Source organism: Thalia democratica, chromosome 5 (assembly GCF_965202585.1).
Source record: "Thalia democratica chromosome 5, ktThaDemo2.hap1.1, whole genome shotgun sequence".
Taxonomy (NCBI): domain Eukaryota; kingdom Metazoa; phylum Chordata; class Thaliacea; order Salpida; family Salpidae; genus Thalia; species Thalia democratica.
This window is the reverse complement of record NC_139169.1, coordinates 69,436,808-69,461,015: the sequence shown is the minus strand read 5'-3', so window position 1 is coordinate 69,461,015 and position 24,208 is coordinate 69,436,808. Positions and strand designations below refer to the sequence as shown.

Here is a 24,208-nt window from a genome sequence, read left to right as displayed (position 1 = left end):
AAAAAAATTAATTAATAAGAATACAAAAAAAAAGTTACTGACCAAGGGTAAGGGTTAGGGGTAACAGAGATAGTAAAAATGAAAAAAAAAAAAAAATTGAAAAAATAGATTAGATAAATTAAAAAATTTTCAACCTGTGCAAAAAAGTGTTTGTAGAAAAATGTCCTTTGTGCAATACTGACCACTAGTGCAATATTGACTCCATGCAAAAATGTCCCTTAGTTCATACTTGGCACCCACCCAACTATTCTAGTATATACTTTTGGGGTTGCTTTTATGGGTTTTAAAACACTTTTGGTAAACACAAGTTTTTTTTTTGCAAAAAATATGGCTGAAGAATTCAATTGTAAAACATAACATTCTTCTATTATTACAGATTTTATTATACATGTTGATTTAAAAGACTCTGCTGCATAGCTAGACAGATTGTTGTTATAAGATCATTTGAATTTGACGTTTCAAAAAATGGTATACAAAATAATGTTTTATAAATAAGTTATTTGATGTATTATTAAACTAGCATAATTTAGTAAATAAAACTAAAAAATAAAATTAATAAATTGTTTAAAATTACAAAAAAAAAAGAATTTAAGTTAAAGAAAAAATTGTAAGTGCACTTATTTAAACCCACTACGACCAATATCGACTATGAAACCATGGTCTACCAAGGGCACTACACTATCTCCTCTCTTAAGTTTAATTGTTTAATCATTTGAAACAGGAAAGTAGAATTTGTAAAGTCTCTACAAAAATTATGATTAGTATAAACATAGAATGGAGTATGCTTTTAAGTAGTGCTCATATATACTTATTATATGTGCTAATTGTGAGTGTGAAAATTTAAAAGTATTAATTTTTGGTTAACTTTTTATTGATGCGTAAATAACTCAATATTGATCAACAAAATCTCATACTATTAGTTGTCAAAAAGTTGATGGAAAAAAAGCACTTATTAGTTCACAACCAAACTTTAAAAAATACTTAGCAATTATTTAAAATTTACTAAAGAATAAGTTAATAAGAACCTAATAAAAAAATGTCAAAAAGTTATGTTTTTCTCACACCTTAATTCATGGTCCTTATCTTCGAAAATAGATCTAACACCTATATTCTATAAAAAAAGAACTTAAGGGCATAGAGGAGTAGGACAATTTTTTTATATTAATTCTAGTTTGAAGATCTTTAATTTTAATAAAATTTACTTTTTTGTAAAATTAAAAATTAGTTTTTGAGCTATGAGGGCACAAAGTCAAAAACTCAATAGTTTCCTTATGGAAGGACCAAAGTAAAAAGGAAAAACTAGACTATTTAGATAAAAATTGATTTTTTCATACAGTTTGTAGGCAATCTTTTTCAAACTTTCTTAGTTTAAACTGAACTAAATAATAAAAATTTATATTTTACAATTTATTTTGTTAAAAAAAAGAGTAACTGATTAGTATCTTTATTTTACTCATAAATTCTAAAATTTCATAGTTTCTAAAAGTCTTACAAAAGAATGTTTTCTATTAATGCAAGGAACATTTCCTAAAGATTTAAGGTTAATTGCCCAAAAAATTAAGGATAGAATAGAGTGTTAGCAAACTTTTCAAAATTATAAAAAAATTGTCAATAAAAAATTTACGTCCACATGTTTGTATTGTGGAAACATTTTACACAACTGACGATTTCTCTAAAATTAATAATTAATACTTTTTTCTGTAAATTAATATTTAATTAGAAATTCAATTTATGGTATAACTTTAATTTTCTTTAAGTTTATGTATATACATATATATATTTATGTTATTTGATCTTGGAACATATGAGATTTCAAAGCCTCATTAGGACACCTTCTTCTTAAGGCCACATTATAAATAATAAACTTATTTACTAAAAGTGTTTTATACATTTGTTTCAACTTAATATTTATTTTCTTTTTATTTATAAATTTAGAGAAACCTGGCCTAAAAATAATTCTTTGAGTTAATAGGGTTTTTTACAATATAATAATAGATATTTGAAAAATAAATTTCTGTAAAATATGATATTTAACAAACAATTTATAAAACTACATAGTTAATTAAATTTAAAGGCCATTAATTTAAAGGCACACATACAGTTTAACTTTCAAAAGAAGTTTAAAAAGTGTGTCTCAGTTTTAAAAAAATCCTCCAGGATTTATTTAACTATGCTATCAAAAGTTTTTCTCATTTTAATGTTAGTAAAGTTATATATGTACACTTTTTGCTATAATGGTAGCATTTTACACATGTGAAAATTTAAGCTTGTTGACAAACTTTATGGCTTTAAAATACTTTGGAACAAACTGAAAAAAAGAACTTTCTGAGAGTAGCGAATCCAAGGCACTTCTGATTAGATAAGTATACCACAATTAAAAAGACATCAAAGTATAATTAAATAAAGATTTCAAACTAACTATTTTTTTTAGTATAGTTTCTGTAAAATTTAATTTTGATTTTTAGAAAATTTGATAAATAAGTAATCATACAGTTAATATTGCCAATTACTGCATTTATAAAAGACAGTTAATAAAAAAGTTACTGTTTATTTTATTTAGTTGCTAGTAGTATTAGTTTTTGCATTTTATAATTTTTAAGCTTAAGTTTTACTTCGGAAGCATTGATATAAAACAATCATATTTAAACAATATCACTATTTGTTAACTAGTTTTACTAAACATTAATACAGTTTTATATTTTTAGTCTGGAACCATTTTTACATTAAGTACAATACAACTTTTTAATAGTTCTTTGTTGTTATTTAACTTCTTGTATATATGTCTAAATATAAATATATATTAATTTTTACAACAAATGACACAATCTGAATAAAAATTAAAGCTTAAAAGTAAAAACGTATAAAAAAGTAAAATTAAAATTTAGAGAGCTTTCTATTTAGTTTTAAAATAAATAATCATTAGAAAATAGAAAAAGGGTATCTAATTTGTCAACGAAGTTTTTTTTTCTTAACAATTTAATCTTAGTTTACTAAAGTAATTTATTTTTATAAACATAGTCTGTCAAACTTTTTTTAAGGTTTTTTTTTGTTATCGGTAAATTTATAAACAATGTAAAATTTAATTTGATTAATGTCAGTAAACTTGCTTGCAATAGCCACTTCCTCATGCTAATTAAAAGTAATTTTAAATAATTTAAACCATATTTTAAAAGACTCACGGCAACTTAAGCTATAAATAATTTTTTCATAAAGTTAATTAAAGTTTTATCTGTAAACTGTATAAACAAATTTTCTAGGTAATAATTGTTCATTACTGTTTTTAATACTTTAAAGTTAGACATGTTTACATAAAATTATTTATTAAAGCTTATTTTAACCTTTAAGAAATAAAAAAATACTAATTGTCAGCAGTTAAAATTATAAAAAGTAATTAAATATTTAGCTAACTTTATTTAAAGATTGTTAAAAAATAAAACCTTCTAGATAAAAGTTAACATTCTAACTTCTTATATTTTCATAAAAACTAGATTTATAACTATTTAATGAAAAAGAAAAATAAGCTAAATTTAAACAAACTAATAACTAACAATCTTACTTAACAAAATTACACTAGATTAGTGATGTTCACGGTACATACTAGTCCACACTAGTGTATATAAAGTTTATTTTCGGGTACACGAAAGAAGTAGGGCGCACCGAATTGATTATAAATCTTACATTACATTATCCGGAACTCGTGGTGAAGAGCAAAAAAATTCTCAGGTAAAATTCGAAGAAATTTTGAAACTTACACCAAATATTCTGGAGACATGAATTAAGAGCAAGAAAAAAAGTGGTTTTGAGCTTAGGGTGCACATATTTTTACTTTAACAGTTTAGTGTTGTTTGAATTACCGTGTAGACCGCTGTACTTGACCATTAAGTGTCGTGGTGCACATGTCCACAGTAGTGTGAACTATTCAACTCGACAGAGAAAGTTCAATAAGGCTAAAATAATGTTTTAAATGAAATTTGTTCTGTTTTTTGTGTTAGTGAAATATAATCATTACATAAACTAATGGCTTTAATCACGTGCTTTATAGTCTTGTGCCATATATATAGACTAATATTTAAATAAGATTTAAAGATATTTTAATTTCATTGTATAAGTCTAAAAATTTTTTTAGTGAAATTTCAATTTTTACTGATTAAATTACTCGAAGTTATTCCTTTTTATAAATAGATATATAAATGTAAGGAGTTTAAAATTAAAAAAAAACTGTAAGAACTCCGTTTATACTAAAATTTAAATCAAAATTAAATTCTCTTTATAAAAATTTATCCAGTTTTAATTATTTTATAATATTGTTTCCTGAAAAAAAAAAGAATTTTTGTAGAGTAAGTTAGTTAAATCTGTAATACTTTTGTTTTAAATAACAGATTTTAATTTTTATATACAATTTGTAAGTTCATAACTTTTTCTGGTTCTTTTAGTCTTAATTTATCTAAATTTAATACAGTATAATAAATAAATAAATATATATTTTTCTGTTACTCCTCTATTTTTTTTTTATTTAAGCAGAAAAAAAAAATTAAACACAGAGTTTTTAGGCTAAATACTGCGTACTTAACTGGCAGTGCATACAAAAGAAATGCGTACTTAAGCGGCAAATTAAGAACAAAAAACTCTGAACCCCCATTGAAAAAAGTCTAGACACTCCCCTGTTTTAACGTAAAGATATATGTGTTCTTAGTAGTATTATATTTCCTTGATTTTGTTTCAAGTTGTTTGTTAATATAAATATTAAATACAATTTCATTACCATTAAAAAAATGTAGAAACAAAAGCTAGATTTGAAAATATTAAATTCTTTCTATTAGTTTTGCGTTTTTATTTAGTCTTCTTTGTTAGTTTTTTAGCGATTTCAGGTGTTTTGGATTATCTAACAGTATCACTTTTAGGTTTTCGTTCATACAACTTTTTTTAAATAATTTTTGTTAACTCAAGCTAGTTTGTTGTAACTTAGGCTAGATTTTAATCACTTTTGGTGAACATAAGCTCAAACTTCCAAATGTTACTCTCTCATTGGCTTATCATGATCATGCAACATTATTGAAATGAAATAATCTAAGTTTAAACCATGAAAAATGCGCTATTTTATTGCTTTTTTTATTCTCACGCTAATGTAAAAAATAAAATAAACATCAGGTAAAATCTGAAATACCTTTACACTTCATAAACTAACTAATTTTTTTTTTAAATTTGATATCTGTTTAAAATTAAAATATAATTAAAATATTTATTTAACAACTATATAATGCTAATTTTAACATCAAGAGAATATAAGTAAAAATTAATATTCAAGATTCGTGTTTTAAAGCCTTACTAAATTAAGTTTATCTTTCAGTTTAAAAAGTAACAATGTTCAGATTATTTTCATTTAATATATTCAAATTTGTTTTTATTTAAAATTAAAAATGTGTATTCAACTAGTTTATTTAAATTAAGCTAATAAATATAAATTAATTAATTGTGGTACGTTATTATATTGATCTACGTAAAACTTCAAATAAACTTTACAATAAAATTTCATTAAAAAACTACTACATTTTTTTTATTCAAAACAACTTCCGTTTGAAAGCGAATAATATTTATGTTGATTTTTTTTTTAATTTAAAGAAAATGTCACCGTGCAAAAATGTCTCCTCGTGCAAAAGTGTCACCTCGTGCAAAAGTGACCCTCCGTGCAAAAGTGTCCCCTCGTGCAAAAGTGACCCTCCGTGCAAAAGTGTCCCTGCGTGTAAAAGTGACGCCGTGCAAAAGTGTCCCCTCGTGCTAAAGTGACGCTCGTGCAAAAGTGACGCTCGTGCAAAAGTGACCGGTTCCCCACTTTTTTACTTTATATTTATAATAATTCCATCTTCTATACTCTACAGAATTTAAGCTGAGTTTAGTTAATATTTCTTTATATGACTAGTTGAAAATAATACAGCCTTTAAATATTAGAAGAATGAGGTTTCTTTGGATTTTATAATTTTTTTGATGTCTTTTTTATGATAAGGGGACCAAAGGGGAGTGTTTCACTACAGCTTAAATGAACATAAAACGTAAACAACTCGGTTAAAAAAGTAATTGTATTATATTTGAAGCTTTTTGATGTTTAATAAGATTATATTAAAGAAATTTATTACGATCTTTTTATTTTGAATTTTTAGGTACACATTTCCAATTCTTTAAATACTGTAAGTAAGGGTAAACTTATTTATTAAGTAGAAGATCACTATGGTTAGGTTTGATTTTGTGGATGTAAAGAATTTAGTTTTAGTCTATTTTGTATCAAACACAAATAAATTAATTTCGCTTTGAGTATTTACCTCTCTTGCGATTTCATTAATATGAAGTAAAATGAAGTTGTCTGATAACCCAAATTAAAACAGACAAATAACTTAACAATATTAAAGTTTATAATAAGTTGTTAATAAGTTCTTTTTTAGTTCTTTTATTTAATTACCTTTAAACTAATTAGTAAACAACTCATTCAGTTTATATTAAGCTAAATTTTTTAAACTTTTGACACCGAGTCAAATGCTTTTTGTATGTCATTATACACTATTTTATAGATTTGTTGTTTTTAAAAATAGAAACTACAATAAAAATCATTAACTTTTTGTTTTTACTCCCACTAAAAAAGTAAACAGAAAAGTAAGTTTGCACATTTATTTTTCTATTTAAATAAATTCCTTACTTCACAGTAAATTGAGCAATATTTTTTTGTTAAGACAAATAACTATATAAAAGAAGCTAGTAAAACCATAGTTTTTAGCTTTACAAACATGAATTTTTTTTTAATAAAGGTATGAAACTTTATTGTAGTTCAAAATTTGAAAAATAGAAAAAAAATAAAACAGTTTTGTCGATCTACCGATGTTATAATTGTTACTTATGTTTTAGCGAACCTGGCTATTAACTGACTCAACGCGTTATAACAATATCGGTGACGGTTACTTTAATGTTAAGAGTTGACTTAGCTAAGTTATTTAGCTAATCGATTACTTGAAATGCGAACTAACTTAGATTATAATTTAAGCTTAGCCTAATTAAGTAGTTAGATTTTTAGAATGTTTAAACTAATTGTACATAAAGAAATTGAGTCTTAGGAACAAAAAGCTGTATTACGATGAATAGAAAATGCGATAAACACCATAACAAACTGTACAAATAAACTACTTTAATTCAAAAGTTCATATAAAACAGTCGCCATCGTACTAGTGTACGAGGCGAACACAACATTTTCAAGCAAACGACGTTTTATCAACTACGAAGCTAAATACTAACCCACTAAAAACAGCGCGTTACTGAATTTAAGTGGTTTGAATAGTTTGATAGAAAAGAAATAAAGAAGAACACCGCTTTCGAATGAGAAAAACAATTCTGAACTGTTACACAATAACAAAAAAAGCTTTAAAAACCGATTTAAAAATCATTACTTTACGACTCTTAAAATAATTTACAATTATAAAAAACGGATAAAGATTGTGAAACTTAATTTGCATGTAAAATTGCTCATATGGCTGTGTTGTGTGGTTATAATACTAAAAAAGTTAATTCCGATTTCAGGTCATAACTTTACAATAACGCTTTTAATCCTCTCAGCTTCTCTCAAACGCTCCGTTCATCGTGGAATGCTGAGTTACGTTCGTAGCTTCGCCGGCGAACAAAAATCTCGGCACATCGCACGAGTTCGCCGAAGTCCGGTACAGCGGTTCCGCAAGACTGATTATGTCTTCCGCTGAACTGCGGCTGGATATGTAGGCGTAGCAGCCTCTGGTAAACTCGTCTCGCGTCCAATTGCTCGCGTGCGCGGAAGCAGGACGCGGTAAGCGTGGCATGACTGGAAAATTTTTGATTAATTATTTTTAATTACTTATGTTATTAAGTATTTGTTTTGTTTTTAATGTAAAAAAGTGTTTTAGTTTCTATATTTCTTCATACTTTATAATTTGTGTATACAAAAATTTTGTAAATAAAATAAAAACAAAAATCTAAATTAGCGTTTTCCCATGTCAAAATACACTTTTAATTTATTTTAAACTATAAAAATTAAAAAATTATAGGTTTTTTTCAAAACTTGACCTAGAAGTACGCTAAAAAAATTAATATTATAAGAAATTAGGTTTTTAATTAATTCTTTTGAACCATAAAATTGTTATTCAAAGCATTTTAATTTCAAGACTCAACTGCATAAGTTTAGAATTAAAAAGCTTTAAAACTATTATTTGTAAAAGCTAACTAAACTTCGTTAGAAAAAACGTAATTTTTATTTTTATTGTTATTATTAGCTTTAAATACTTATTAAAAAAATTTTATAGTCTAATACAGTTTTACCCTTTATATTAGTGCTGCGTTTTTAGTATGTAAACAAAAAAATGTTTTAAAAAGTTTGTCTTAGATTTTAGTATAAAAGAAAGGTACAGTGAGCTAAAATAATTCTTTAATATTAGTTTTTTCTATGCTTTTATTTTTTTATCTTCTTCTACTAATAGTAATAAAGTTAAAAATACTTTAGTACTTTGTATTCACACTTAGGCTAGAATAAAATAGAAAATAAAAGTTTTAACATCTTTTTTATAAGCACTAGCAATTTAAAAAAGCTCAACTAACATTTTTTGAGATCTGTCCAGAATTCCTCAATAAGAGTATCGGTTTCTGTTTTTTCTGCTACTTCAGCTCCTTTTCCTGATAACCAAGCCTGGTAAATTAAAAAAACTGTCACTAAGTAACAAAAAGTTAATAATCAAATGAACCGTATGTTTGAATAAAAAATACCGTCATAAAGCTTTCGTTGTTTCCGGGACACCTTGATACTTTCACGTAATAGTTTCCATACTTGAACTCGCTGTTTCTCAACAGGAAAAACATCGTGTCTTGCTCGCACTCGAGTAAGTCTTCGGGTTTAAATCTGAGAATAACCTTTGCTACGCTCCCAAATCCCAATCTGAAAAAAAGACTAAAATTTTTTTTACTAGTTTATTTTACTTGCTTAGCGTAAAGTAAGCAACCCGCACTGAAAGTAGAAAAAAGTCAAAAAATGTTTGCTGCGTACTGTTTTATAAAGATTAAACTTATGACAGTGACAATCTAAACTTTCCAAAATATAATAATTTAATATATAATTTATTTTCTAAATGTTGTTTTATTTGTGTTCACCTTTTAATGGCACTTGTTTTTTTCACCGGCAATCGCGGTTCGAACATCTCTTCGTGCACGTCTTTCAGCACTCCGAGCGGCAGAGTGCAGACGACAAAATCAGCATAAACCATTCTCACCTCACCACATTTCAAATCTTCAACCGATACGCGAACCTTAACTCCGTTCCATTTGACCTTTGTGACTTTTTTGTTGCACTTCACAGTGTCTTTTGGTAACAATTTCTCAAGTTTGTTCGTTACTTCGTCCATTCCAAAATCAACCGTGGTGTTATCGTCCATGTACCCCCATTCGTAAGTGCCGTAGTCTTTGGCGGTTATTTTTTCCAAGCTGTCGCAACCGTCTTCTACGGTTTGAAAATGCAAAATCGAGTTGTACAGTGATGAAAAGTAGTCGATGTTACTGAAAGGCCAGTTTCTTTCAACGTAGGACAGTAAGTTTTTCGAACTTTCAACGTTTAATCCGTTCGCGGCATCTTCTAAAACGTCTTTGAATCTCAAGAACGCGAAATCGAGAACCTGGTGCTCGACACCCGTTGCTTCGTGGCTTTCAAAAAGATACCGAGCGTTTCTGTGAAAATTCCCATATAACATCTAAACTAACTGTTACAAAAATACTCACTCATTGTACGGACCTGCTTCTATCAACAAACGATTTGAGACTGTTTTGCGTTGATCCGTGGATCCATCGAGCTCCGTTTTCATAGAAAAAGTTGTCTGGTAAATAGTTTTGTTTAAAATTAAATTTTTTTGTAGTCGTTATTCTTTTTCAGCGATTATATAAAGCTATCTTTAGAAATTTGGGAGTTAGTGTTTTTTTATATCTGATTAATGTATCGATTTTAATTCGGTTACTAAACGAACATTTATAGGGTCAATTTAAAATGAAAAAAAAATATTTCGTAAACCATCACCTCACAAGCTTTTTATAGGCTCATAAAACAATTTCTTCGAAATTAACTTCAAAACTAAAAAGTTGGTTACGGTAAATATTTTTTTAGTTTATCAAGTTTTAGTTGTTTACCTTCAAACCGACAAGTATTTATTCTCCCGCCCACTTTGTCACTTGCTTCAAGTATTGTCACGTCACAATGACTTAACAAGCTTACCGCGCACGAGAGACCACTGATGCCAGCTCCTATTATTATCACTTTCGGCTTCTTCTTTACTTCAGTCATGATATTAACAAATTTCTAAAAAAGAAACAAGTAATGTAAAAGTGTTTCTTCCTTTATTATCCAACGAATTCTAATTTGCTAAAACCAGTAAATTTCTCATAAAAACGATTTTATTTGTTTAGTTAAACTATAATAAAGTGAATAGTTTTCGTTTCTTGTTCTAATGTTGTAATTTGTAAATTTATAATTTAAGGGTTCAGTGTTTCATGAAACAAACTTGAAATTTGCTGTTGTTTTATAACTTTATTTAGTACTTAATAATTTTTAGAAAATTAGAAATTATTAATTACTAACTTTTAATTTCTTTTGTCTTAAAGTATCACCGAACGGTTGATAGAAAACATATCTATACGTAAAACAAACATAGTCACTTAAAAGTTTTTAAGTTAAATCTTATATTTTTTTGTCTTAATCAGGTTTCCCAAACTTTTTTTCTGATGGCCCCAATCGAAGAAAATTAAATGGCCGTGACCTACCTCCAATATGGTATCTCAAAATTAGACTTTGCACATTTTTTTATTCATTTTAGAATGAATTGGTGCTTTTTAATAAGTACAGCGTCACGCAACTGCTATAAAAAGGCTATATTTTAAATTTTTAAAATAGACTGATGCAAGATTTCCGACATCCTTAATTAATTTTTAACGCTAACCATTACATTTGGTTTTACTAAGTAAGTTTTCTGAGTAATAATAAAATTTTTGTTTAAATTAAAACCATTCTATCACAATTTAAACTTGAACAAACACAATTTATCGACTCAATCGTAACTTCGTATATTTCAGGTTTAACAAATTAAACTAAGTTATTCAAATCGTATATTAAATATGATATTTGGAAAAAGAAACGTAAATTAAGGACATTTTGATGATACTTTTAATGATTGTAACATAAAAATTTCAATAAAGTTAATACTTTAATGAACGAAAAATAAAGGACTCAAAAATATTTGGTCCAATAACCTAGTGTTCGAAAAAAGTTCTCGGTAATCGATTCATACACTACAGGGGCGTGTTTTGACTGGTTTCCTGTTTCCTGTGAACCCCTGAAAAAAAGAAAAGAAAAAAAGATTCTTAGATTGAGACTAAAAACGTTGTTATTGACTTTGTTTTGGTTATTTGATAAACTTTGAATAATGAATGTTGAATTTATAACACTAAAAAATTAAAAAGTTTCCTTAACAAAAAATGCTCTTTTTTGCCCAGCTAAAATAGATTTCAAATAAAGTTTCAATTGTGACGTCACTATAGGTAAAAGTTTTAAAGTAGCATTTTCTTTCTAGAAAACTTTTTACTAAGATGCTTTAGTTCCCACTATAAATTGTTACTAAGTGTAAATTACTTTTCATACAGTTTTGTTTTTGAACTAATAAGTACAATTTTACTTAAAAAATATCTAATATAATCACTAAAGTTTTATTTTGCTTAGTTTAGTGTATATAATAATGTTGTGTGAAGCTTTTGTGTTATGCTGTTATATGATAATGTTGTGTTTACACTTAAGCATTTATATTATTTGTTTATGTGTAGACCAACTGGGTTTAAACCTTGAAAAGTTCAATTCAGAGAGTTTTCAAAATCATCTTTAGACAACTACACCACATGGCAATATTTTCTTTTATCATTCAATGGTATTTCAATATTTTTTTATAAGTTGTTTTATTTTTGTATATCTGTTAGCCACAAAGTTGATTCTTGATTTTTTGAAATTTTTAACTCAGAAAGATTTCAAAATCATTATAAGAATTCCTGCACCATCAGGCAAACATTTAATTATAATTTAAAGATATTTCAATTTAGTTGTAAAAGTCTAAAAATTTTATGGTAATTACAAAGGATGATGTCGCACCAATATCAAGCTGAAATTTTATTGTGTTTAATATCTTTTTGAATCATAATTTTAGGCTTAAAATCAATATTTTAAGCCTTGTGTGATGATCTAAAATTATACTTCGTTTTAAAAAGCTATATAATTACATAGTTAGAATTAAATGCATTTGTTATAAACTAAAATACTTAATTGATTTTATTTTACAGTATAGTAATGTATATAAGTTATTGTATCATTTACTTTGTTTTTAAATAAAAGCAATTAAATATTTAAATTTTATTGTTTTATGATAAATAAGTTTTATTTATGTATTTCTAAGCCAATAGTTATGGTAAAAAACAACATTGAATTAAATATAGTTTCAGCTTAATATTGGTGCGACATCATCCTAGGTAATTACTCATTTTTTTAGTAAAATTCAAATTTTTATATATTAAATTACTTGAAAAAATTTTTTTATTATAAATATATTTTTTTCCGGCTCTTTTAGTTTTAATTTATCTAAACTTAATACAGTATAATAAATAAAAAAATATAATACTTTTCCATTACTACTTATATGTTTTTTTTTATTTCTAAGCAGAAAAAAGCATTTTAAACACAGAGTTTTTCGGCTAAATATTGCGTAATTAACTGGCAGTGCATACCGAAGAAATGCGTACTTAAGCGGGAAATTAAGAACAAAAGAAAAAAATGTGAACCCATTTTGAAAAAAGTCTAGACACGCCCCTGAAATGTTCCATAAACAAAAATAATTTATATGCTTTACAATCGCATGATTTAAAAATCATTAGTTTATCATAAGATAACTCTTTAAATTTTTTACTATCGGTTTTACTATTTTTTTTATCGGTTTTGTGAAATATATTATACAAAAATCTGCAATAAAACAAGTTTTATCATTATGGCTTCAAAATTTATTTTCAAACTCGATACTTAATCATCGGGTATAGGTTTGCACTTTTTTTATAAAAAAAACGGTAATTTTGAAAGATCTTAAAAAATCAACCAAGTAAAGCAAATAAGACTACTTTAGCAAAAAAAAACTTAAATAACGAGACAACTTCAATTAGCAAGTAATTTTCTTTTAAACCATAAATCAACGATTCGGGTAACTGCAACTACGCGAAAAAAATGAATAAAAAGTTATTAAACTGAGTTTTAAATCTCAAAGTTTTTTTTTTATTTTTTTTACAATATTCACTAGTTAAATCATCAACATTATGTCAATGTTGATGATAAGATCAATCAACATTATCTAGTTATGGTGTTAATTTACTATTTAAATTTTACGGATGATTAATTTTGAAAAACATAATCAAATTATAGCACGCAATCGTTCAACACATGTGATGTTATTTGGAATTTGTATAAGCTCTTGTAGCAAGAAAAGTAGAAATTAAAAAAAAAATTGCACACGACTAATCATTATCTTATTCATTTCTTGAAAACTGTTAATGCTTATAAGATTGTATATTCGAGTAATAAAAACTTCATGAATGTCTTAAAAAATACTTGTGTACGTACAATTGTTTAAAATACATTCGGAAAAAATTTCAAAAGGTATTAAAGTAGTTTACAACTTATATTAAATGTTAATTTCAATGTAATATACTTTTAGAAATAACCTTTGAAAAACTTAAAATTTATAATACTCAGTTTATCACCTAAAGCCTTAATAAAAAAATAACAAACTGCCTTGGTTCATGTAACTAATAAATTTATAATACTATTAAGTGCTCAAAGTTTATAGTTGAAAAAAAATTAATACTATAAATAAGTGCGATTACTCGAAAAATAGTATAATACATCCGTTAAAAAAGAACTTTCTTAAAACTACTGACGGTAATAATAGTTAAGTTTTAGGAAAAATTTAAATTAACATACATATTTTTTCATTCAATTAATTTAAGCATAGACATTTATTTTTAAATTCATTGAACCAAGATCAAAACCATGTCAGTTTTTGTTTATTTCTGAACTTTTTTGCTTTTATTTCTATCTAATACCGTATTAAACTTAACCATAATATCCTTTTTGCTAAGTAGATCTTCAGCTCTAAGTTTTCTGAAAAGTCACTGTGGTTTAATATCTTTAAATCTGCCTTGTTCCCCACATTTTATTTGTTTAGTTTTGAAAAATATACTTTAAACATCTTAAAAGTGTATTTATAAAAAAACTCAAAGAAAATTTTTACAAAAATTCTTTCTTTTCTTTAATTTAAGCTAATTTATTATAAAAATTGGCTATTATTGACTAACTACGAACTAAAAGACTTTATAGCTGTAGATATATAGTAAGTAAAATTTAAAATTATTATTTAGTAGTATTAAGAATTATCATTTAACTTTAATTATTAAGTATATAAAGTCATACCTGATTAAAATCGGTCGGTTTAATAAACTCGGAAAGTTTTATCTTAAAATGTTCGTCTCTCGGATGAGTTTATACTGAAAAAATCAAAAAAGAAAAGCTTGCAAGTTGTTTTTACAACTCAACAATTTGAAATTGAATGATAGGAGCATTGTAAGCTCAGGTGACAACTTTATGTACTTTTATATTCGCTTCATTTTTTCTTTTATTTGAGTGCAAAATGTGTTTAGCTGTGAGGTGAAAATTAAAAATATTTTAAATGCAAAAAAAATATATGTTGAAATTTATGGTTTTCAAAAGCCTTTGTTTTTGGAAACCAAGTTTGATCTAACCAGTTATGGTTTTCAAATTTTACCTTTTTTTTTGGTACATATTTGAACAGGAAAATTATCGGATGAATAATTTTAAAACCAGTGCAAATTATTTACTGCAATCAGTTGGCAAATGTATATTCGATACTTGCAACTTGCAAGTATACAAAAACCAAAAAAACAAAATACCAAAAATACTTTGCTCAGTAAGTTTTCTTACTTCACGATATTTATTTTTTTTTCAAAAGTAAGTAAAGTTTTTTCACAGTCGTTAGCATTTAAACGCATATTGTCATAAAAATGATTTTCAAAGCTTTTTTACTCATAATAAACAACTTTTTCTTAAATAATTCAAATGAACTATTTTGACGATTATTTCTGTAATCAATTCATTTTCAAACTTGTTACAGTTTTTTGAAGATATCATTTTGTTTACTCCAGCTCAAATTTTATTACTTTTAATTTTATATTACTTTGCTATAAAAATAAAACAATTCTAAGTGTTTTAATCCGGTAATATAATGTTTTAAATCATTTTACATTGATAACTTGTAAGTACTTACATAATTTTTTTTTTTAAATTGTTGATGGTTTTTAAAATTTTGCTCCCAAAACTATTTTTCAAATAATTAAAATAAGTGTTTTTAAGCGTATTTCAGGTTACTATGATGTCAAAGTAAAATTAACAAGTTATACTTTTGTAATGTGCTTTCATAATTATCTTTCAGGTTGATATATTGAAAATTTAACAACATTTTTAATCCATTTAAAAATACATACAAAAAAAAAATTGACTTAAATTATATTAAGATGATTCTTATCTGTTAATTTAATTAAAACTATTAAAAAATGCTGCTTGGTAAAGTATATGAGTATAAGCTGGAAGCTAAAAAGTAAGTGAAAAAATATATGTAATCCTAAAGCAACCAACTTAAAAATTATTTGAAGACAAGCGTAAATAGCTTTATAACTAAGTTTATTTTTTACTTTGCTGGTCATTAATTTAAATATATTCTCACAAGTTAAAATTTGAGAAACACTTTAAAAGTTCTAGAGCACAATGCAGTTTAAAAACAATTACTTAGTTGTAATACATTTGTGCAAAAAAAAATCATAAATAAAATATTAAGTTCAAATTAACTGACATTGTTCGGAATTTAAAACATTATAATCATAGCAGCAAAAATGTTTATTGAAAATATTTGGCAAGTATTTAAGATAATTAGGTAATTATTTGCATGTACGTCATAGCAACTACAATAAGTTATCATTTATGGCGCATTTCCAAGAAGTAACATGTTGTTCTAAGTCTAAAGAAAGTTGCGTTTCTTAAAGGTCTTTTTATATATACTATTGTAAATATATTTCTAATTGAATTTTTTTTTATACTCTAAATCGCTTGGTTAAAATAAGGGGTATTACGATGGGTGGAGCATTAGAGAAAGTGCTCTTTCAAAAAAAAAATAATATCATACAAATGCTAAAACTACTACTGTTTTAATTAAACTATATTATAAACAATTTTTTGTTACTGTAGTATTTTTATCATTACAAATAATGAAAAAAGTTAACGTATTATACAAACACTTTTAAGTTTCCCGCATCAATTAACAAAGATATTACGCGTCGCCACTGGTTATAAATTTTTAAGGCAATAGTACCTTACTTTAGTTCATATAACATAATATGTAAAAAAAATAGTTTTATGTTTTCAGGTAAATTAAATCTTTAGATTTATACTTATATTAGGCTAAAAAGAAATGAAAGGTGTTACTGCCTACAAAATATTGAATAATTAAAATATGTAGAAAAACTAGTTATTTTTTGAACTACTTAATAAAAATTTAATCCATCAAATAACCTAATCCGAAAAAAAGATTGTAAATAAATGTATATGTAAAACTTTAGAATTAACGTACAAATAATATAAGTTTAGTAAGCAAAAAATAAACTACTTAAAACTTTACAAACTCTCAGCTTAACGTTTTTAACGGTAATATTTAAATTATTATTTTTGTTTCGTTTTTCTGATCAATAAACATATATACTTGGTTTTTTAATCTAAACAAGTAAAACTTAAAAAATTAAACAAAAAAAAATTAACTACAAACATTTTTTTTACATATAGAAACAATAATTCAACTCATATCAACATCTAAATTGCAGTATGTTGTTACTGAATTCCATTTAAAAATAATTTACTATTTATAAAATTAGGCCGTTTTAAATTTAAACATTCAACCTAGATAACTGACAAGAAGTAACATGTTGTTCTAAGTCTTTCATAAATACGGTAATATTCTATTTTGTTAGTTTTAATGTCTCACTAATTAAATTTATATCATTTTGACAAATCTTTTTAATACTGTTAATAAAAAAAAAAGATAAAAGTAAAAAAAAGTCTTCATAAATTAAATAAATAAAGAATTTTAACTTTTTAAATGACCTTTATATAAGTTTAAGATTTTTAAAACTTAGAAACTTTTAGTACTATTTTTTATACCTATAAACGTTACACTTAGTATGCTTTTGTTAAGGATTTCTAATAAAATCTATATAAACTAACAAATCTTGCATCTTTAAAGTTTTATAATAAAGTTAAAACAACAACTAGATGGCTTGAATGACCCAGATAACATAAGAATTAAACAAGTTAAGACTTTTTAGTTATAGGAATTTATAAAAAACGTACCGATTTGTATTTGAAAATGAATTAATAAATTAATCAAAACGTTCAGTAAAGGATATTTTGTGTATAAAAATTGTCGGAAGCTTATTTTTTATGATGTTTTCTATATTTTGATGTAATTTAGTCGACTTAAAATATAACTAAAAAATTGATTATAGTTAAAACAATGTTTTATAACTTAATATTTTTAATATCAACGTTTCCCTATACTGATGAAAGTAATTCTGGTTTTTACTTCTGGTTTATACAAATCTATTAAGTATGTACAAAACTTAAACTTTTTCACACTTTTAAAATGAAAGCAGTTGTTTAAGTTTTTTTTAATAACAAATTTTTGTGCATACTAAAGTAAAAATACAAAACCCTTGTTAAAAAATTTTCTTGTGTTAATTTAAAGATTAAATGAATTTATAGTTTCTATCTTATAACAAGTAAATTTATTTATTTAATTTCCAAACAAATTAACGCATAAAGATTAGACGTTAAAATTTGTAATGTAAATTTAAAGTTTGTATCATGCTTTTATAAATATTAAAAGTATTTCAGGGTTGTAAAACAAAAAGTAGTATTCAAGTTATAAAATTCAAAACTTTGAATCAATATACTAGACTCTGATTATACTTTTATCATTGAAAAATATTTTAAACAAACATTATCAGACTTTTTTTTTCAAATACTTGCTGAATTTTCAAAAGTTTTAGACACTCAACACCAAATAAAATGCAAACACATTTTTAAAATTTGCCAATAGCAAAATTATTTTTTAAAAAGAACTTTATGGAAAAAGTTACCACATTATTTTCAGTTTTCACGCAAGAGGGTTGAATTTTTAAAATTAAACTTAATTCTTAATTTAAAAGAAACTTAATTTAAGTAAATTAGGAGACAGTATAGTTTGATAAACTCCCCTCAAATTTAAAGAAACTTAACTTTTTCTAAATCTTTTACTACTAATGGTAAAAAATTAATAATATTGATGTCATACCTACGCTCTTAAAAATATTTCAACATTTTATGAGCTATGAAAACTTATTTATATGCTTCAAAAATGGTTCTGAGTTCTGACTACTTAAGTTAAGGGATTGAGGTGTGTTCTCTTGAAGTATTTTGAAATATTATCTTATAATATTTTTTTAATTAAGACTTTATGTTTTTTATGATTTATTGTACTTTATTCTTTTAGTTTAAGTTTCTATATATTTTAAATTAAAAAAATAACTGTACTTTTAGTACTTCCTAATTGTTTTTACTTTTCGTGTAACGTGAAATCAAAATTTTTCCTGAGACTAGAGTGATTTCTTTTTATATCTAATATTCGTAAATTTCATATTATCAGAGTTTTCTATCGTGTAGAAAATTTTACGAAATTGTGCATACAATCAGTTAAAAGGTTGCCATTAAAAAAAAATTCAAGCCAGAATAATAAATTCTAGCTTTACTTACAATAAACTATCCTGTGTTAATTTTTTTTTTAAAGTAGTTTCAGCTAAAAACTTAACAAAAAAAATTTTATACAAGCTTATTATTTACAAGCTTTAATACTTAAAAAAATAACAAAAAGATTTAAAAATACACAGGACATATGAAAATACATTTAAATTTATGAAATCTAGCCTTTTTTTTGTGCATTTTGTTTTTTAAAACAGCGATTAGTTTGTATGTAATGTATAGTTTTACGGAAAAAACTAAAAGATATAAAACTATGTCAAAAAGTATACAAAAAAATATTTATAAGTCTTACGAGTGCTTAAAACGATTTTTAATGCATATAGGATCATTATAAAAAAGTAAAGAATAAAAAAAAATTGACACCTTTTATTTGACATAACTAGTGCAATATATAAGTTATATAAGTAATAAAGAATAAGTTATAACAGCTACAGCACATTAAAACTACTTATTGATGTTCAGTTAAAAGAAAGCATGCTTTTTGTTTCACTAAAACTGCAGTGATAATTTAATTTTAAGCTAAACCTACATTGCAATCAAACAAAAAAAGTATGAATCATGAAACCGTGGTATCCGTTTTAACTTTTAACAGTATTTTACGTGTTGGTAGCTTCCTGTAAGTTAAATTTTTCTTTTCCTTGTTTAAAAAAACGTTTTTAAGTTTAACAAAAATCATCTCTTAACTTAATTTACTGTTTTAGTTTTATTTATATTGTCAAAAAAAGTTTTTGTAAAAACAACACGATTTGTTTTAATGAAACAACAAACTAATTGTAAATTATTTAATTTATTAGAGCTTAAAAATATTTACAAGCACTTTTTAAACTTTCGGGAAAAGTTTGATGTCAGTTTATCAGCAAGGTTTGTAAAATGTCCCGTGAGTTCAAAATTTGTTGACCCATATGTAGGTAATTGTATGACTAGAAAACTGAAGAAATCTAATCTGTATTTTCATAATTTTATAGAATTAACTAAAAACATAGCGCAAATTATAAACACTATTTGCTAGTAATCCATGGCATGTCCAAGATTAAGTTTCAAGGACTTTATAATAAGCAATGTCTATCAAAAAATTACAACTAAAGAACTAGTAAATTAATTAAAATCATAGTTTTAAATGAACGTTTTTGTAAACCTTATAATAAATTACTTTTATACACAAAAGTGTTGTTAAATACAAATTTTTAATCTAATTTTATGCAAACAGCTTATAATTTTTGTAATACAGTTGTTACAGTACTTCAAGGTTGATACAAAATTGAACTTATAAGGGTTGAAAAAATTAATTAAAAAAACAAACAACTATTTTTTCTATTTCAATAAAGAAAAAAAATTTTTTTTTTCATAAGATGTTTAAAAAACATATGTTCTAGTTTAACTTGATTATAAAATGATGATAAAAAGTTTTTATTGTAAAGCTTATACCAGCTTTGAAAACGAATATGTTTCGTTGAAATTATTCTTTCCATGTGATATTTAAGTTGAAACTAATAAATAAAATTGTTAATTCAAAATTCTTATTTTTAAATAGGTTTTTTTTATCACTAGAGATAGTGAAACCTTTCCTAGCTTAACATATTTTTTGGTCGAATTTTCATAAAAGCTCATGCTTTTTTGGTTTACGACTTTAATTAGTAGCAAACATTTTTATTTCAAACTGGTAGAAAATTTAATGCAATATAAGTCTTTCTCTTATAAATTTTTTAAACAAATACAAGCCATGGTTGCTTCAATTAATTATATTTGTTTAAGCTGCACGTTTGTTCTGTTATGATTTTGGGTGGTCTTTACATAGTTCTTACTTTAATTTAATGAACACTTGTATGTTGTGCAATAAATTATGTAGATTTTCAGAACGATCGTTTGACTTTTTTAAAACGATTTTATTTAATGAAAAGGTAAACTTGTTCGTGTTAAAGTAAAACTACCCCGTTTTCTTTAAATTAAAGTTTCTAAGTTATAAAAGAGCAAGTCGTTTTGAATTTTCTTAGTAGAATTTAATTAGTTTTGTTACTTCTTAAAAACAAAACAAACTTTAACTTTATTTAAGATAAAAACAAAAAAATTATAATAATAATTTAGTCAAGTTTTAGATGTATGCACCAAAACAGACTACTCAAACTCTTTATCATAAGTTTGTTTCGCTTAAAACATAATCGTTTAATATTTTATAGTTTACAAAACTTATAGTTTCTGGAAAAAAATTGAAAAGTAGTTTTGTTAGTTACTTAAGTATAAAAAATAAATTATCAAAATTATTTCTGGTACTGGCAAATTTTACCAGTTAAGTTTTAACAACAACCTATGCTAATTATTTTTTTAACAAACAAATTACATTTACAAACTTTTGAATTAATCAAATACTTTTGGGTTAAATCAACTATCGTTTAAGACACGCAAATAATTTGTCATATTATTTGTTTAATCCTAACAAACAACTGAAAGTAAATAACTTTTTACATTATAGTTTGTTAAAGCACATTAATAAATATTTATAAATTTACATCTGGACACCGTTTTTACATTACTTTAAACTTAATTGACTGCTTGTTTGTTTTTAAATTATTAATTATTTTATAAAACAGTTGTATAATTTTTTTTAGTTTAAGTATTAGATTAAAAAAGAAAACAGATGTTGTGATTTAATTTTTGTTTTAAACTTTATTTAATAAAAAAGTTTTGCATATGCTTTTTGGCCGCTAAGTTTTAGTTTAGTATTAGTTCTAGCCTAACTATTTATATGTTTACTTTAAAAGATTAACTAACCCAATATATTTACTACTTATCGCTATAGTATAACTTTATTAGTATGAAAACAAACAATGTAGTTTTTGAATTTTTTTGAAATAGAAATAGCCATAAAAAAGTATGTTTTTCATAGCAATATATAATGGGAAAAATAACTTTCTTTTCAAATTAAGTGATGTATAGTACAATCGTCTTCAATCTTCATAAAAACTGTTGTTAGTTAGTTGCACAAATGGTCTATAAAAAAGTCTATAAAAAAATTGCCCTGAGATTATCATTTTTAACCTAAATCTATCCTGATGTATTTTCATAGTAAAAACAAAACTATTTTGAGCCAACCTGAGTACAAAAATAAAGTTCAAAATATCCTTGAGCTACCCAGAGTACTTTGAGTCTGTGGCAACCATTTACAATATAAATCTTTTAACTAAGCTAAAAACTGTACTAAACACTTTATCTAAATAGTTATAAAATGTTAAAATCAAGTTACAAACTAAACTATAGAATTCTCAAATACCATATAAAAAACTCTAATTGTTTTTTTGTTCAAAAAAAACTTTTATATTATTAAATTTATCATTATATTTTTTTATTTTGCAAGCCATTTGTCTTATTGTGTCTTTTCTTTTTTGATTTTATATACTCAAATTTTCTTCATAAAAATTTAGAAATTTATATCATCACTGTTTGAAACGTTTGTCATTTTTGCATATTTGTCAATAAGAGGAATTCAATCTTGCAACATTCAACTCAGAGAGTCTACTTGACACAAATCAAAAGTTAATATTTTTTAGTTTATTTTGAATCTGATCTATTTTATAAATCAACATTTTGCATATATTCCTAAAACATTTTTTTTTGCTATTTTGTGACACAAAAAAATTATAATTTTCAAAAAAGATCAATTTCTGATTGAGTTTTCAAAACAAACACTTAAATAGTACAAAAACCTCACTCACTTTTACTTTTTTTAGTTCTCTCATATTTAAAGAAGAAGCTTTAGATTGAAAAAAATATATATTTGATAATCTTTTTGATATAGGATGTCTGGTGTGACTAAATTGTATATAACTTGGATGTATTCAATTTGTTTAATTTATACGAAATTAAAAAGGATAAAAAGTATATACTTATGTAAAAATTGTCTCTCAGGAGAGTAAAACTAAGTATAAATATATCCTAAAATTCAAATAATAATTCAAACAAAAACGAATTTTTCAGAAACGAGTACCAAGCTACGTGCCTGCTTCATACTTATTCAAATTAAAAAAAAAAAACTTTTATTACATGTTTTGATTTTAAGAAAACAAATGGAGAGATTTCAACTATTAGAAGAGAAATAATGAATTGATTCTTTCAAAAAATCATTTTACAAACTATTTAATATTGGAATATTAGAGTATTCAAATATATTCGATTTGAATAAGATTTATTTAAGCACTGAAAGGTCTTTGAAAGAAGCTTAATTTGTAAATTAAATTATTGAAAGAATAAAGAAAACTTTAATTTGTAATAACTTTATCTTTTTTATAATTTAAAGACTAGTATCCATATTAGGTTTAAATCACCAAAAATTCCTTTTTGGTTAACATGCAGGTATATAAACATGCAAGTTTAAAAATAATAGAAATTCTGCTTTTACTTATATATTTTGTTTTTATTTTACTTTGCAAGGTAAGACTTTTGTGCTAGATTAAACATACATGTACTTAACAGATGACTTGGACAATTTTATTTTGATAAATGTTTTGAATTTTAATTTTTAACAAAGTTTATCTTTTTCAGAACTATAAACATTATGTCCTAAAATCACTAAATATATTTAAAGAAATGTAATTTTTCGAGGATATTGATTGACAAAAAAGTTATAAAACTTTACTTGTTTATAAAAGAATTATGAATATAAAATTTTTATACTTATTCTTATACAAACTAACTATTTGTAAACGATGTCAGTTCAATAATTTGTAAACTTATACAATGGTTTTTTTAAAGTTATTTTGGTTTATAGTAGTAATTATTTACACAATTTAAAGTTTATTTTCTAAAATTTTATGTAATATAACGACTCAGGATATTTGTGAGCTCAAGATATAAATTTTAAAGCTTGCTTGTTTCTGTTTCAAGAAATATTTTTAGGAACTACATTATTAAATGAATTAACTTCAAAGTTTACAGATATTTACAAACTTTAACTGACATTCATAAAACATTAAACAAATCATTCTCATTTTCTATCAAACTTTAAACAAAAAGTTGTTTAAAATGCAAGGTTTGTGCCCGAATTAATTTCGTAGATATATTTTAAAAAAAGTTTAGGCAAAACAAGTAAAGTTGAGCTTCTTACAGAAAAATATTAAAAATGCACTCTAAGTTTAGTTGTTTATAAACGATGGTGTTCTTTGATATTTTAAAACTTTTTTCGGAATTAAGAAATTTCTAAAAGTTAAGTAATTTATATTTTACTAATATATCTGCCTGGGA

The 24,208-nt window shown here is 24.6% G+C and overlaps 1 protein-coding gene across 1 annotated transcript; it reads right to left on the bottom strand.

Annotated features, from left to right (window-relative positions):
• Positions 1-7,589: 7,589 nt before the first annotated feature.
• LOC145836806 (protein anon-37Cs-like) lies at positions 7,590-10,324 on the bottom strand. Its single transcript, XM_082944578.1, has 6 exons — positions 10,171-10,324; positions 9,782-9,863; positions 9,148-9,717; positions 8,767-8,935; positions 8,602-8,689; positions 7,590-7,831 (listed from the first exon to the last, which is right to left on the bottom strand). The coding sequence occupies exons 1-6, from the start codon at positions 10,322-10,324 to the stop codon at positions 7,590-7,592; spliced, it is 1,305 nt and encodes a 434-aa protein (XP_082800704.1).
• Between the last annotated feature and the right edge of the window lie 13,884 nt (positions 10,325-24,208).

Bases quoted from the DNA above. Each gene is read 5' to 3' on its own strand.
- LOC145836806 (XM_082944578.1), bottom strand. From the start codon at position 10,324: ATGACTGAAGTAAAGAAGAAGCCGAAAGTGATAATAATAGGAGCTGGC. The intron at 9,864-10,170 runs GTAAACAACTAA...ACTATTTACCAG, and splicing joins AAATACTTGTCGGTTTGAAG to ACAACTTTTTCTATGAAAAC. The intron at 9,718-9,781 runs GTCCGTACAATG...GAATTTTCACAG, and splicing joins TCGTTTGTTGATAGAAGCAG to AAACGCTCGGTATCTTTTTG.